The sequence below is a fragment of the Peromyscus leucopus genome, chromosome 3, assembly GCF_004664715.2.
Source record: "Peromyscus leucopus breed LL Stock chromosome 3, UCI_PerLeu_2.1, whole genome shotgun sequence".
Classification (NCBI taxonomy): domain Eukaryota; kingdom Metazoa; phylum Chordata; class Mammalia; order Rodentia; family Cricetidae; genus Peromyscus; species Peromyscus leucopus.
Window position 1 is genome coordinate 40,322,784 of NC_051065.1, and position 16,146 is coordinate 40,338,929.

The 16,146-nt window shown below is 37.6% G+C and overlaps 1 protein-coding gene across 13 annotated transcripts in view; it reads right to left on the bottom strand.

Moving 5' to 3' along the window:
- Positions 1–16,146, bottom strand: part of Srpk2 (SRSF protein kinase 2) — a 218,125-nt gene that overhangs the window by 73,984 nt on the left and 127,995 nt on the right. For 12 of the 13 annotated variants that reach the window (XM_037203586.1, XM_037203581.1, XM_037203588.1 and 9 more), the window contains one exon: positions 3,595–3,755. The exons of the other annotated variant lie outside the window; for it this stretch is intronic. In XM_037203586.1, the coding sequence (XP_037059481.1) occupies positions 3,595–3,755 (161 nt within the window). The remainder of the gene's footprint in view (positions 1–3,594; positions 3,756–16,146) is intronic. 13 annotated transcript variants of the gene reach the window in all.

Genomic DNA, 16,146 nt, shown 5'->3' on the forward strand with positions numbered 1-16,146 from the left:
CTGTGAATTGCAGTCTGGTTATCCTTTGCTTTACATCTAGTATCCACTTATGAGTGACAAAAAAAAAAAGGAAGAAGGAAGGAAGGAAGGAAGGAAGGAAGGAAGGAAGGAAGGAAGGAAGGAAGGAAGGAAGGAAGGACGAAGGAAGGAAGGAAGGAAGGAAGGAAGGAAGGAAGGAAGGAAGGAAGGAAGGAAGGAAGGAAACCAATGAAATTCTCTCTTTCTCCCTCTCTCTCCTCTCTCCTCTCCTCTCTCTCTCTCTCTCTCTCTCTCTCTCTCTCTCTCTCTCTCTCATAAGTGAGACTACCTGACATATAGACAGACAGCTGAAGTAGGATGTATATGTTGAATAAGACATCCATTCAGTCTCTAACATTCAACAAAATGCCTATTAATTAGCAGGAGAAAAGAATACAGTAAAGATATCTGACATCCATCATCTTAATTACGTGATGCTATCACCAGTAAGAGACTAAATCAAACTTGTGTACCACCTGTTAGGACACTTGAGAAGAACAAATTATAACTTTGGAGGTTTTCTGAGAAACATCACCTTAAATAAAAAATATGAAGGTCACAAAAACCAAACAAATACTGAGTAACTTCCAGATAGATTAAATAACCAGAAAATCAAAATGTGTAATGTGATTCTATCACAAAATCATTCAATATAATAAGAAATATCAGGCAACTAGCAAATTCAAAACAAAGTGTAATGGCTGAATGGGGCTAACATCAGTGTTTACTTCCTGATCTCTGAGGTTTGTGCTGGGGTTTATAGGAGAATGCACTTGATAATAGGCAAAAATAATAAAATATACACAAGTATTCAGAGGATGCAAGGAGAATTAGTTAAATTACTTAGGTTCACCTAGTTCTGGTGTCAAAAGCTTTTCCCCCCTATCCATGAAGAAAAAGAACATGGAGGCCACAATTCTCCTTTCAGACATCCTAATCCAGTCTTAGGATTTTGTTATGGCTTACTCTTCAATGTATTTCAAAAGTCATGTGTTAAAGGCTTGGTCACCACAGTGCCACTGGGAAAAAAAAAGAACCTTTAGAAGGAAGTTAGGTTACTGTAGGGCATGTCTTTGAACTGGCTATTAGGAGTCTAATATCTACCTTTCTCTCCTTCCTTCCAGGCCACTTTCTAAACCCAACACCATAAATTAAAATAAACCTTTTCTTCCCTTTATTTATCTCAAGTAATTTTGTTGCAGCAACAGAAATCTGACTAATACAGACAGATTCTTTGAATGTATTTCTATCAGTGATTTTAGACAAACTGTTATTGTCCTTACCACAAAACTTCACAGACATCTGACACATGCAATGCTAGTGAAAGGCACAAGCTACTTACCAAGTTTAAGGATGAGCAAAAGTGACAGTGAGAATGAGAATGAGATTGATAGTGAAACCACACCAGCATGAGCACAAAACTGTGAGCTTGCACACACAGTGAAACAAAAGGTGTCACCATCTCTAATATGCCTTCTTGAGACTGACTTTAATACTCCTAGAAATTTTAGAATTCCATAACTTCTACATGATCTAAATGATCCTTCATTCTTAGTCCTCTATTTGGGAATGGAATGTCCCCTGTGCTAGGTCACAGAGGTCTGAGGAAATATTAGTTAGCTTCACCTCCTGAACCTACACAGTGAACAACACACAGTGTTCATGCCAGCATGGAAGAACTTGTTTGCTGAAGAGAACAGTTCCTAAATAATGATTTCTACTAGTCAACACAACATCAGTAGTCCATAGCTCACCACAACTGCATTTCCCAAACCAAGATATTCAGATGCACAGGGAGAATGATGAATTCCTTCTTCTGTCTTTCCAAACTGCATCTCTTTATTAGACAGCATAGACTACTGATGTCATAACAGTGACAGATGCTGGAGAAGAGCCACTATCTTTTCTAATGGAAATAGTGATCCTAGGTGCTGGCGAGCCAGCTTACCAGATAAGAGCACTTGCTGCTCTTCCAGGAGACCTGGGGTCAATTCCCTGCACTAGATGGTGGCTCACAACCACTTATAAAACTCCAGTTCCAGGGGATCTGATGCCCTCTTATGACCTCTGTGGGCACTAGGTATGCATGTAGTACTCCTGCATATGTTTACACACAAAATTTTAAAATCTTTTAAAAAAAAACAAAGAAAAGGAAATGTTAATTCTATGGGTAAATACCTGTCTCTATCAGAGAATTAGATTACAGGAACTTAAGTTCTTATACTTTCATACCAGAATAACTCAGCCTTGTTCTGAGCAGACAATATTCCTTAAACAACAACACAATTGATTGCATTCATTAGATAAGAATAAACTGCTAAGACACTACAGGCCTAGAAATTCACTCAGGGTTTTTAGTTTATTCAGACATGCATCTTCTGTCATTTTACTCTTATGTTATAGAGAATCTGAATTCCATACTTCAATCTGCAGCAGGTAAACTATGTTATCAACAATGCAGACTCTCAGAATTGCAAGAAATGAAAATCCAAGTGAGCAAGACAAGAGACAGCTAAAGAGAGACTGTAACTTCCTTTTCTTCAACACCTTCAGATTCCAATCTATACAAAGTACAGCCAGCTTTCTAGCGTCTGGTGATCTCAATATTCATCACACAACATGTTTGTTGTTTAGGAGTTTTAACTACACATTTTTGGTCTTAAGCATCAATACAAGAACATTCTACAGCTGAGTAGTGGTGGGACATGCCTTTAATCCCAGCACTTGGAAGGCAGAGCCAAGTGGATCTCTGTGAGTTCAAGGCCATCCTGTTCTAAAGAGCGAGATTCAGGACAGGCACCAAAACTACACAGAGAAACCCTGTCTGGAAAAAAGAAAAAAAGAAAAGAACATTTTTTGAGGAAATCCAGAGAATTATCAGGTCATATTTCAAAAACCTCTACTCCACAAAACTGGAAAACCTAAAAGAAATGGACAATTTTCTGGATAGGTACCACATACCTAAGTTAAATCAAGACCAGATGAACTATTTAAATAGTCCAATAACCCCTAAGGGGAAAAAAAAAATGAGCATTTTACTTCAATAGTTTCTGTGGAATCATAGATGAAAGCAAAACCTACTATGCCACATAACAGCAGAAACAATCCACAGAATGTCTTTTTTCTTTAAGTACAATGCCAGAAAGTCTCTCTCTGTAAACAACATGCACACTTTCTTTCCACAAACAATGAGCAATGCAATGCTACAAAGGGGAGGGAATGTTTCCCTTTTAGCCTAACAGGCAGAAAGCTAAAAGCCAAATACAAAAGTTACAATTAGCTTCTGTCAGGAGCCTGGTACTTCTGTTCCAACTGCTCTTCTTAGATGGTTTCTTGTGCCCTTTATATTTAATTGTAGAGATCAAATGTGTGTAAGGTGTATGTATGTATGAACATACATATTTTTCTTTCTCTTACAATTTCTATGACCTACACTTTCTGGCATCATTCTAATAGTAAATTTAGGAGGCTAATTTAATAACTATCAAGTAGTTACTGCACTAACTGGCCCATTCCCCAACTTACTTGGTAGCCCTACAAGGAAAGCAAGCCCACCCTGCCATTCCACCACATCACCTTTGCAGTAATCTGCGGGGTCCTCCTGCTCCTCATCATCTGATCCCAGAATCTCCTCCTCTGGCTCTGGGGGCACTGGGTCTGGAAGCGGTGGTGGTGGTGGTGGTGGTGGTGGTGGTGGAGGAGGAGGAACTAAAGGAGCTTTCTGCTGAGGCTCTGGCCTGAAACAGCAGGGAAAAAAATTCTATTTACAAAAAGCAAACCATGCATTATAGGCAAATTTGAGCTTCTTAGTATGAGGAAAACTAGAACTTGTCACACATTAAGAAGAAATTCCACTCATTAAAGTTAAATTCAGGCTGGGCGTGGTGGCGCACGCCTTTAATCCCAGCACTCGGGAGGCAGAGGCAGGCGGATCTCTGTGAGTTCGAGGCCAGCCTGGGCTAACAAGTGAGCTCCAGGAAAGGCGCAAAGCTACACAGAGAAACCCTGTCTCGAAAAAAACCAAAAAAAAATAAAATAAAATAAAATAAATAAAAAATAAAAAAATAAAGTTAAATTCCATTCCATTCATTTTAATTGAATTCAAACAGTGCTTTATCACATTGGCTGACAGAGGGTGGCGACCTCCTTTATTAATGGAGTATTTTTCATAAGCATCTTTTCATTCAGAGACTCAGTATTTTTTCAGACAATGCTATTAAAATTTTATTATAATGAATAAGCACCTTATCCTATGATGTACAACTTTATAAGTCAGAAAACATCCCATGGAGATTATTAAAAGGTAAGTATACTCAGCAATCAGCTTATAAAGTTTTTCTTACTTAAAAAATCAGAACTAGCCAGGTAGTGGTGGCACATGCCAGTACTCAGGAGGCAGAGGCAGGTGGATCTCTGAGTTTGAAGACAGCCTGGTCTACAGAGTGAATTCCAGGATAGTCAGAGCTACACAGATAAACCGTGTCTTGAAAAACAAAACATAACAAAACGAAGGATGAACTTACATAAAAGTTAATTATTACTTCTAATCATGTCCCAATAGAAAACACATAGTATCTCAGTTTGGATGCCAAAGCCTGCCTGGCTGTTAAGCTGTCTTCCTAATGGGACTATGACTATTTTCCCTGAACTGGCCTCTGCAAAGGGGGTAAAAAGAAATTTTTATGTATCAAATTTTAAGATGTTTTATATACGAGCTAAATATATTATTAACATTAGTGTCACTCAACTCTTTTTACTTTGTTTAATGTAGCTATCAGAATCTTAAATTACAAGGAAGGTCTACACTGTATTTCTACTGAATGATACTACCCCATAGATCTCCCTGAAGCACAGCAGTAGCTTAGCCTCACATTCACACTCCTGCTCACACCAGTGATGACAGTTTCTTCTAAAGCTTTTATTAATGACCTACCTCATGGTAACTAACACTACTTCTCAAATCAATTCGCCACAGCAAGTGTAATGTTATGCTTTATGTAACATTATGCTCCAATTATACACCCATACCTGTTACTGCCGAAACACAGGAGAAGGCAGCTGAGTTTCTTCTAGGGAACACACTGACACATGCCCTAGCAGGTTTGCCCCTTTCCTTCCTTAGAAACGGGGTCTTAAAGAAAAGGCTGGCCTCAAACTTACTATGTAGCTGACACTGGCTTTGAACTGCTAATCTTCCTGACTTAGTCTCTCAAATGCTACAATTACAGCATACTTCACAAACCCAGCTGAGGTGTCTTCTTTTAAAGAATTTCTAAGAGCGCTGTAAAGTGTGCTAAAACATCAACTATCTAAAAGATCAAGAGGGACAAGTTATCTCACCAATTACAGGCTTGTGAAGTATATCAAAAGGTCAAAAGACAACTTCCTTCTGCCCTAATGAACACAATCAAGAAGCTATTCCAGGACCAGGCATGATGGTGCACACCTTTAAGCCCAGTGCTTGAGGTAGAGGCAGGTAAATCTCTATGAGTTTGAGGATAATCTAGTCTATAGAGCAAGTTCCAGGACAGCCAGGGGTATGTAAAGAGACCCTGTTGAGAGACAGAGACAGAGACAAACAGAACATATGAATCTATTCTACAGAAGAAATATTAGAAATACATAAACAAAAAGAGTGGAGAGGAACTAGAAATATTTTCAAAGAGAGTACCAATACAAATGGTTTCAAAACAGAAATCTTTGGAACAAATGATGCTGAGATGAACAAAAGGTTCTCAGGGTGGGGGTGGAGCAGGAGAGATTGCTATGTGGTTACTGCCTGCTGCTCTTCCAGGACCAAAATTCAGTTCTTAGCACCCATACTGGGCTGCTCACAACTCTGTAACTCCAGCTCCAGGTGCTCTGACACCTCTTTCAACCTCTGCAAGCACCAAGGCAAGTGGCACATATTCACATAGATGTATAAATAAAAATAAATATAAAAATTTTTTTAAAAGCAGAATGCCCCTCTCCACACTATTCTAACATGGATTAAAAAGTTAAATGAGCCAGGTGGTGGTGGCACACACCTTTAATCCCAGCACTCGGGAGGCAGAGGCAGGTGGATCTTTGTGAGTTCAAGGCCAGCCTGGTCTACAGAGCAAGATCCAGGAAAGGTACAAAACTACAGGAGAAACCCTGTCTCAGGAAAAAAAAAAAAAAAAAAAAAAAAAGTTAAATGAAAGAGCAAGAACTATTAAACTCTCATAAAAGAAAAATTTTCATGATCTTGCATAAGCATTGCTTTTTACACACAATACCAAAACAAATAAATAAAAGAAAAAGATAAGCCATACTTCATCACAATTAAAAATGTTTGAACAGGCAAAATGGCTCAACATGCTGCCAAGCCTGGAGACTTCAGTTCAAATTCAAGGACCCATGTGATGGAAGGAGAGAACGGACACTCTGAAGTTATCCTCTGACCTCCAAACATACACTGTGGTATGTCATCCTCCCACATTCAATAAATCAATGTAAAAACTTTTTTAAATTTAAGTGTGAGTGTGTGTGTGTGTGTGTGTGTGTGTGTGTGTGTATGTGTGTGTAGGAATACTTGTACACAGAAGTTAGAGGTTAATCTTGAGTTATTCCTTAGAAGTTGTTCACCCTATTCTGTGAGACAGGATCTTTCACTGGGACCTGGAACTAGCAGATTTAGGACTCCTGTCTTCTCAATACATGGAATTTTAAGCAGTCACTGTCATGCCTGGCTTTCAAAGAAAAAGCTTGTATTTCTCAAAAAACACCATCAAGAAAATAAAGAATCCATTCAATAGGAGGAAATATTTAAAAATTGTATAACTGAAATGAGGCATATCCTGGAATACATAAAGAACTCTTAGAACTAAACAAAAAATGACACACTAATATAAAAGTGGGTAAAGAAAGTAAGGATGTATTTCAATTGTAGAGCATTTGTTCATCATCAACAAGGTTCTAAGTTCAATCACAAACACCAAAACAGAGTAGCAGATTAAAATAGATATTTCCAAAATTATATATATGAATGATCAAAATACAAAAAGATCAATATCATTGTCATTTTGACTGTTTTAATTGTTAACTGTTATAGAATATTATTTTAACTTGTATTACTTTTGTTTATGTCGCATTTGTTGAACTCTGTGAAGCTGTATTAATGTGCCCATGTAAAACACCTGATGGTCTAGTAAAGAGCTTAACAGCCAATAACGAGGCAGGAGAAAGAATAGGTGGGGCTGGCAGGCAAAAAGAATTAATAGAAGAAAAAAAAGTGGGAGGAGAGGAAGGAGGAGCCAGAGAAGGAGGAGGACTTTAGAGGCCAGCCACCCAGCTACACAGCAAGCCACAGAGTAATAAACAAGAAAGGTATACAGGAATTAGAAAAGGAAACTCCCAGAGGCAAAAGATAGATGGGATAGTTTAAGTTAAGAACAGCTGGGGTAATTTAAGTTAACAAAAGCTGTCTAGAAACAAGCCAAGCTAAGGCCAGGTATTTATTAAGCAAGAATAGGCCCGAGTGATTTATTTGGGAGCTGGGTGGTGGGCCCTCCAAAAGAGTAAAAAATAAACAACAACAGTTAACTTGACAGAATCTAAAATTATCTGGAAAGACTTTCAACAAGGAACTGTCTATTTCAAACCGGTCTGTGGGTATGTCAGGAAAGGGAGTGTCTTCATTATGTTCATCACTAAAGAAAGACCAAGGCCACTATGAGTGGCATCATTCCCTAGGCAAGAGATCCTGAACTCTGAAGTGTAAAGAGCAAACTGAGCGCTAACAGGCATACGTTCCTTTATCTCTCTCCCTGATCCTGTGGATGTGATATGATTAGCTGTTTCAAGTTTCTGCCTTCACTTTCAAGCAACAATGAAATGTAACTTGGAATTGAGAGCTAAAAAGAAATCCTTTCTCCCTAAGTTGCTTTATGTCAAGGAGTTTTATCATAGCAACAGAAATGAAATTAGAACAGGCGTTCAGGAAAAGGAAATCAAAATTGCAATGAATTGCTTCCTACACCAAGACAGCTATAATTCTAAAAAATCCAACATTAACAAATGTTAGGGAAGATGAAGACATGGGGCCCACGTATACTTCTGGTAAGAATATAGCACAGCTATTTTGTATAACATTCTAGAAACTCCTATGAGATAAAGAGGGGAGGAATAATTGGAGAGATGGATTAGCAGTTAAGAACCTTGTCTGTTCTTAACAGAGGAACCAGGTTCAGTTCTCAGCAACCACATTGCAGCTCATGCCTGCAACTCCAGTTCCAGAGGATCTAATGCTCCCTTATTGGCTTTTGTAGGCACTGCACACTGGTGCGCAGACATGCATATAGACAAAACACCTATACCCATAAAAATAATAAAATGTTAAAAAATATTAAAATTAATAAAAAGATTAAATAGGGCTGATGAAAAGGCTAAGTGAAAAGCACTCACCACCAATCTGACATCCTGGGTTTGACCCCTGAGACCATATGATAGAAGGAGAGAACCAACTCTACAAGCTTTGCTCTTACCTACACACACAAAATACACACACACACACACACACACACACACACACACACACACACAAAAGACATCACCACCTCCAATCAATTAATCCTTTGATTAAGTAATTTTTAAAAAAGTTAAACATCATTAATACATGATTTAACAATTCCGCTCCTAGGTATATACAGAAATTAAGTATCTCCATACAAAATCTTGTCCAGAGTGTTCTCAGTGGTATTATTATCCACAGTCAACAAAGTGCAGAATCAATCCAAACGTCTATCAACTGGTAAACAGATAACATATGATACAGACTTACAATAAACTATTATTCCAAAATAATAAAAAATGCTACAGAGTGCATAGCCTTTTGTAGCCTGACATAAGTAAAAGATGACAGTCACTGAGACCATAGGTTCTATGATTAAACTGTGAAACAGATATCCAAAATAAACAAAGTTATATAGACAAAATAAATTAGTTTTGCTGGGAGAAAAGGGGTAAGACTAAAGTGCATACATTAAGTGAGTAAACTATATGTATTAATAATACTTAAAGGGGCTATTTAAAATATAAAATTAGGGCTGGAGAGATGGCTCAGAGGTTAAGAGCACTGACTGTTCTTCCAGAGGTCCTGAGTTCAATTCCCAGCAACCATATGGCTCACAACCATCTGTAATGAGATCTGGCTCCCTCTTCTGTATACATAATAGATAGACAGACAGACAGACAGACAGACAGACAGATAGATAGATAGATAGATAGATAGATAAAAAACAACAAAAAAAGCTACATGAAGAAACCCCGTCTTGAAAAAAATTTTTTAAAAATAAAAAATAAAACAAAACATAAATAAAAATAAATAAAATAAAATATAAAATTATATAAAGCTACATAATTTATTTGAATTTTTATATTATATACTAGTAAAGTATATGTATCCAAAAGAAAATTTAGAAGTAGCTATATTTAGATTTCACAACTTGTATGCTCTCACAATTGATGAGCTATATTCTCAGTGAAAAACATTATGCAGTTCTCTAAACCACAGAGTGAAATGCTAGTCAATAGTACAAGGTTTATACAAAGCACTAGAAACATGTTCTCATATAAGAAAGAGTACATTTAAGTTAAAGGAACAGAACATTTGAAAAGTAGAGTTCCCGCTAGACACTCAAATTTTTCAAAGAACTATATTGCATATTACTTAAAAAGTATACTAATCACTACTCCATATAGGACCTTTGAAAATGTGGTTTGAAAAACTAAACATTTTTTCTGACACTAGAACTGCCTCACTGCACTCATCAACTCCATGCTGTATTCTGCAGGCACATTTGCTCTAACAGAGGAAGGACCTGAGTCACCCCTACAAAATGTGCATGCACTCTAAGTCTCATGTGACTAGAAGGCCAGACAGGAATCTCTAGCTCCTTCCAGTTCACACTTTCAGCAGAGAAACTGACAAGTGAACTGTACACCTGGCAGGGAAAAAAAGTTTTTCTTTACAGCTTAGATGGCAACTGATATAAATTTAGAAAATATCATTCAATAAGTCATCAATTAAAATTCAAAGAGGAGTTCCAGATGAATTTCTTCAGATAGTATTAATAGTTCAGCAAAAGCTCATATAAAATAAAGCCTCAGATCACTCTCTTTCTCCTTCTTTACTCTCCACCTCTTAGTGTAATGTTAGCTTATTTCTACTTACAGATGGAATCGATAAATAATACATGCACATTTTCCCCAAATAACTTGTTTGAAATGTTATATGTTAACACTAGGTAAAGATACAAGCTAGGCAGGAAAAAAAGATGATTTCATTTATTCCACTCCAATGAAAAACTAATTTCTAAGCTTACTATAAATCAATATATATGTGAAATGTCTGTTGTGGCAGGCAGAAATGTAACATGAGACCCAGTGGGTCTTACCATGTGAAAACCCTGCTCCTCTGGGAGTTGGTAGTCCTGTGATACAAAATACAACAAAGCTATATGACTAAGGAAGTGTGCACTAGATGGCTTGACTGAATCAGCTCAGACCTTTAAAAAAACAAATAAAAAACCAGTGTTTTCTCTAGCTGGCCACAGGAGGAGCTGAGATGGTCAAGCTGGCCTGGAAGAAAGCAAATATTCATCTGTGAACTGTCAACTAGGGCACAAAACACAGAAGTGACTACCAGTAGCATCTATGAGTGACAATAGTTCCTAGCCATCTGCTAGAAGAATAATAGGGCAAAAAGGACCTCCATTCTGTAAACAAAAGAAACATGCTCTGTTAACAATCCTTAAGTTTCAGGAGGTCCTGAGGCTCAGATAAAAACTGCAGACTCAACTGATACCTTAATTTTAGTCCAAGAAGAGAGCAGCTCATGCTGTGTACCCTCATCTCCATCCAACATAAATTAAGTTAATGAATGGATTTGGTTTGAAGCAGCTGTGTTTAGTAATTTGTTACAGCATGCAGCAAAAGAAGTAAATACAGCTATCAAGTTCCTCAAAATGTACCAGAGCAGCTCATGTAGAAATAGTAGGTCTTATCTCAAGAGGAAGGCTGGAGTTTGTTTAACATAAAGGAAATGGCAAAAGGATCTCAGCTGAGTAAGCAGGAATGAAAGTAGGTTCTCTTTTTAGACATGGGCAAGTTTAAAAACAAAAACAAAAGCTTTCCTCAAGTCCAAGCAGAAAAAGAATAATTTGTTTCATATTTAAAAAATACTAGCCTGCCTACTGCCTAAAATGGCATTATTTCCTAGCAGGTGTCAGCAAATCAGACTTGCTTCCCAGCTCATCTATATTTCAGCCTCCAAGGTGGTTCGTTTAGGAGCTGGAGAAATGGTTCAGCAATTAAGAGCACTGGGTGCTCTTTAAGAGGAGCCCGGTTCAATCCCCAGCACCTATATAGTGGCTCACAGCAGCTGAGGGAATCTAACCCTCTTCTGGCCTCCAAGGGTACTACATACACATACATGCAAGCAAAGCACCCATAAACATAAATAAATAATAATTTAAAATAATTTAGCACATGCCTTTAATCCTAGCACTTGGAAGGCAGAGGCAGGGGGATCTCTGAGTTCAAGAACAGCCTGGTCTACAGAGGAAGTTCCAGGACAGCCAGGGCTACACAGAGAAACCCTGTCTCCCCAACCAAACCCAACCCACCTACAGTACGGCTTGATCAACTGAGTTACTAGTTAAGTTAGGACTAGAGAGGTGCTTTCATCAGAGATTTCAAAACTTAGAGCAACATTATTTAGTAAAAGGGGGGACCTGTAGGGCCGTGGCACCCGTTTTGGGTAACTGTTGCTTTGTTTCCTGACCTTGATCTTGATATCCTCCTTATGCTAATTCCCTGCCCGGTTCCACCCTCCTGAATGCTTAAGGAAAGTTCTTTGTCTGTGTATCCTGCATACTGGGCATTAACAGCTTAGATGCAAGATTGTAAAACATCAGTAGTGAACTTCTGCCCTCCGGGGTTCTCCCATTGTGCTGTAAGCCTGTATTTAAGACCTCCTCCCTCCTACAATAAACGGCATTCGGCATTTTTTTTTTTTAAAAAAAAAAAAGTATGCACCACCACCACCTGGCCATTCGGTGAATTTTTTTTTTAAAAAAAAGAAGCTCAGCATCCTCAGAGAGGCCAGTCATGTATTTCAGGTAAACAAATGGTCACCCTTTCAAGTGACAAAACCTCCCATGTGTATGCATTCTTCAACAAAAATAAAGTATATATGGACAGGTGAAAAATAAAAAACTTAGAGCAAAACAACAATGATCAAGGCAGTGTGTTATAGAACAAGGAATAGATATACGGATCAATACCATCGAACTGGAAGTTCTGAAATAAAATGTCACTATAAATTGACTTTTAACAAGGGTGCCAAGATCATTCACATAGGGAAAGAACAGTCTGTTCAACAAATAGTGATAGGACAACTGGGTATATACATACAAAAGAATAAAGCTGATTCTCACCTTTTATCAGACACAAATACTAGCTGATAATGGAGCAAAGTGCTAAAAACATTAGCTTAACTGTGAAACTCCTAGGAGAAATTGTCTCCACTATTTATAGTGAGAAAAACAAAAATTAAGCCACAATGAGATAGCACTTCATACCCACAAGAATAGAAATAATAATAAAGATGGAAAATGGATTGGGGAGGATGTGCAAAAAATGGGAAAGGCTGAACTGTTCCCATATGCCTCAGCAACTTCAATTGATATATGGCCTCCAAAAGTGAAAGCTCATTTCCAAATAAAAAACTGCACATAAATGCTCATAGGAACATTCCCCAACCCATTTTGGTGCTGAGGATGAGACACAGAGTCCCATCATACAAAGAATTTGCATTCTCTGCCACTGCACTATAAGCCTAGCTCTATTATTCCTCATGGCCAGAAGAGCAAACCACCCAGTATCAATACCATGATAAATAAAATAATCACGTTAAATAAAATGATAGTATGCTCATTAAGTGGACTTAGCAAGAAGTGCTGACAGATGTTACAATGTGTAATGTATGAGTCTTAAAAATAATATACTAACATCAAACAAACTACTAACCAAAGACCATTCTCCTAAAACTGAGTGGGGTAGACATAGTTACTCAACTATATGGAGTTTCTTTGTAGGCTCAAGATTTCTCAGGAGACATTATATAACTTCACATATATATTATATAATATTATAAATATTTTTATATGTGTATATATATGAAATCTCACATACATATGTAATATATATAATGCCTAGAATAAACAAATTTATAGAGACAGGTAGATTAGTTGCTACTCAAGGCTGAAAAGGTAGGGGAAATAAAGGTGATTTACCCAACTATATGGAGTTTTGGAGGGTTTGATCATTGCACAGTTGATGGCAAAACTGAGTATGTCTTCATTATTTTAAATGGAGAAAATTCAATATAAATCATCCTAATAAAACTGTTACACAGGGGGCTAGAGAGATGGCTCAGGGGTTAAGAGCACTGGCTGCTCTTGCAGAGGTCATGAGTTCAATTCCCAGCAACCACATGGTGGCTCACAACCACCTATAATGAGATCTGCTGCCCTCTTCTGGTGGGTTAGCAGAACACTGTATACATAATTAATAAATATTTGAAAAAAAAACTGTTACACAATAACAAAATAATTGCTCATGTATTATTAATAAAAATAAACAGAACGGGGTTGGGAATTTAGCTCAGTGGTAGAGCGCTTGTCTAGCAAGTGCAAGGCTCTGGGTTCGGTCCTCAGCTCCGAAAATAAATAGATAGATAGATAGATAGATAGATAGATAGATAGATAGATAGATAGATAGACAGACAGACAGATAGATAAACAGATAAATAAAATAAAGAGAGCACTATACATTGCATGTTATTTGCTGTTCACAAAGACACAGAGTGGAACACACAAAATACCTGGATGGAGGAACAAGCAGCAAGGAATTATTAACTTTTCAAGAATTCTCTATGCTCCTTTCATACTTTTTCAATTTAGAAACAAATTGTTAATTTATACGAAAAGGAAAGAAACTCAAGGAGAAGGCTAGGGTGGCTCAATCAACAAGTGTGAGGACTTGAGTGTTGCTGTCCAGCACTCGTGGGAAGGGCCACGATAACTAACTCCTTTAAGTTGTCATCTGACCACTACATGAAAACCATGGCATGTACTTGTATACACTCACACACACACACACACTTTCCTCTCTCCTCTCAATGAATGAATGAATCAATCAATCAATGAAATAATTATTTTAATGTCATGGAGAAACAGTGGATTGAGGAAAATATGCTAACAGCAACCTCTAACTTCCACAAATGTTCTCAAAGATGACTGCACACCTGTGTACACACATCTATCTCACAAATACAGCAAACAAACCAAAAACTACTAATAAGGTGGAAAGTGATAAAAGGAGACATTTGAAATCAACCTGTAGCCTCCATATGTGGCTACATGAAACCCAAACCTTGATGGAAGCACTTAAAACTGAGCTATACCTTCAGATCCACACACAATTCCAACTTTTAGATCAAGTGTAGGTTTGAAGACCACACTTGAGCTAGCACTAATGTCAACCTTACCAAAGAAATTGAATATAAGTTTCTGAGCTGCAAATGAACATTATTATTCCAGCTGGAGAGGGTGAACACATAAGCACCCATCAGAAAACCATTTTCCAAGGATGCATCAACATGAGCAGGCTGAGATTCCAGCTACACAAGCCCCAGAATGAACCCTCTCCTGCCACCAGCCAACAAAAATATACTCAGAATACAATCTGTATTTCATCGAGCTAAGGAACAAGCAGGAGCTTCCCCTGCAAACTGCAATCCCAAACCTCCTCCCTTGGAAAGTTTGTATTTAAATTCACAGCTAACCAATCAGTCTTGAAATCCTCAAACCAAGAAATTAACTTAAGAGTGCTTCTGGGTTAGTGGCAATCCCAGGGAACCTAGCGAAGTAAAAACAAAGTCATTTGAGAGAAATATACCCTCCATCTGGGTTCACTGGAATCTCAGCAATTACACAACACAAATATGAGTTAACGTTTTTTAATCACAATATAAACATGAAAACCACACTTAAAAGCAAGCCAAAAGAAATAATAGCAGCAGTGGTTAAGAACACTGACTGCTCTTCCAGAGGACCCAGGTTCAATTCCCAGCACCCACATTGCAGCTCACAACTGAGTCTCTAACTCCAAGATCTGACACTCTGACACAGACATACATTCAGGCAAGACACCAATGCACATAAAATAAAAATAAATAAATTAAAAAAGAAAAAAAAGAAAAGAAATAATAGCAGACAAGGTCAGATATCAAATACTAGCATTACAAAACACGCCCACACACAAAAAGTATAATGGCTCCTCAATATCCATGGATACCAAACTCTATGGATGCTCAATTCTCTTAGGTTAAGTGCCCTAGTATCTGCATGTAATCTGTAGCTATACTTTAAACCATCTCTAGGTAATTTATAAAGTCTAGTAAAATATAAATGCTATGTAAGTAGTAGCTATGACACGCTGTCTGTTAAGTGTTCGGTACAGGTGATTTTGTTTATTTGTTTGTTTGTTTGCCTATTGCAATATTTTCAATCTACAGTTGGTTAAATTAGCAATTATGAAACCCATGGATAAGAAGGTAAAGATTGTTCATAATTTTCATAGAAATGAAAATAAATGAATGGATTGCAGAGGGACAATGTCTGTTAAACATAAATTGTCCAGACTACAAACAAGACTGGAAAGTAAATCTGAAAACACTATCTAGGAGCAACATAGAACCAGAAAATAAAAATATAAACGAAAACCTGAAGCCAGCACAGTAGTGGACAGCTGTAATCCTAGCAGTTGGCAGGCTGAAGCACAAAGACCCATGAATTCAAGGCTGTCTTAAGCTACATAGTAAAAACTGTGTTTCAAACACAAATTAAATGAAATAAGGAAACCTTGAGGCCCAGAGTAAGCAATGACAAGGCCTAATCTTTACCTACTTTTTGGAGGTTTTAGAAAAGAGAGGAAAAAAAGAAGAGGCTGCTGTGAGAAGTAATAACAGCTGAGAATTGTTCAGAATTAACAAAGAACATGCCTTCTAAGAATCACAAAGCACAAATAATGTTGCAATGC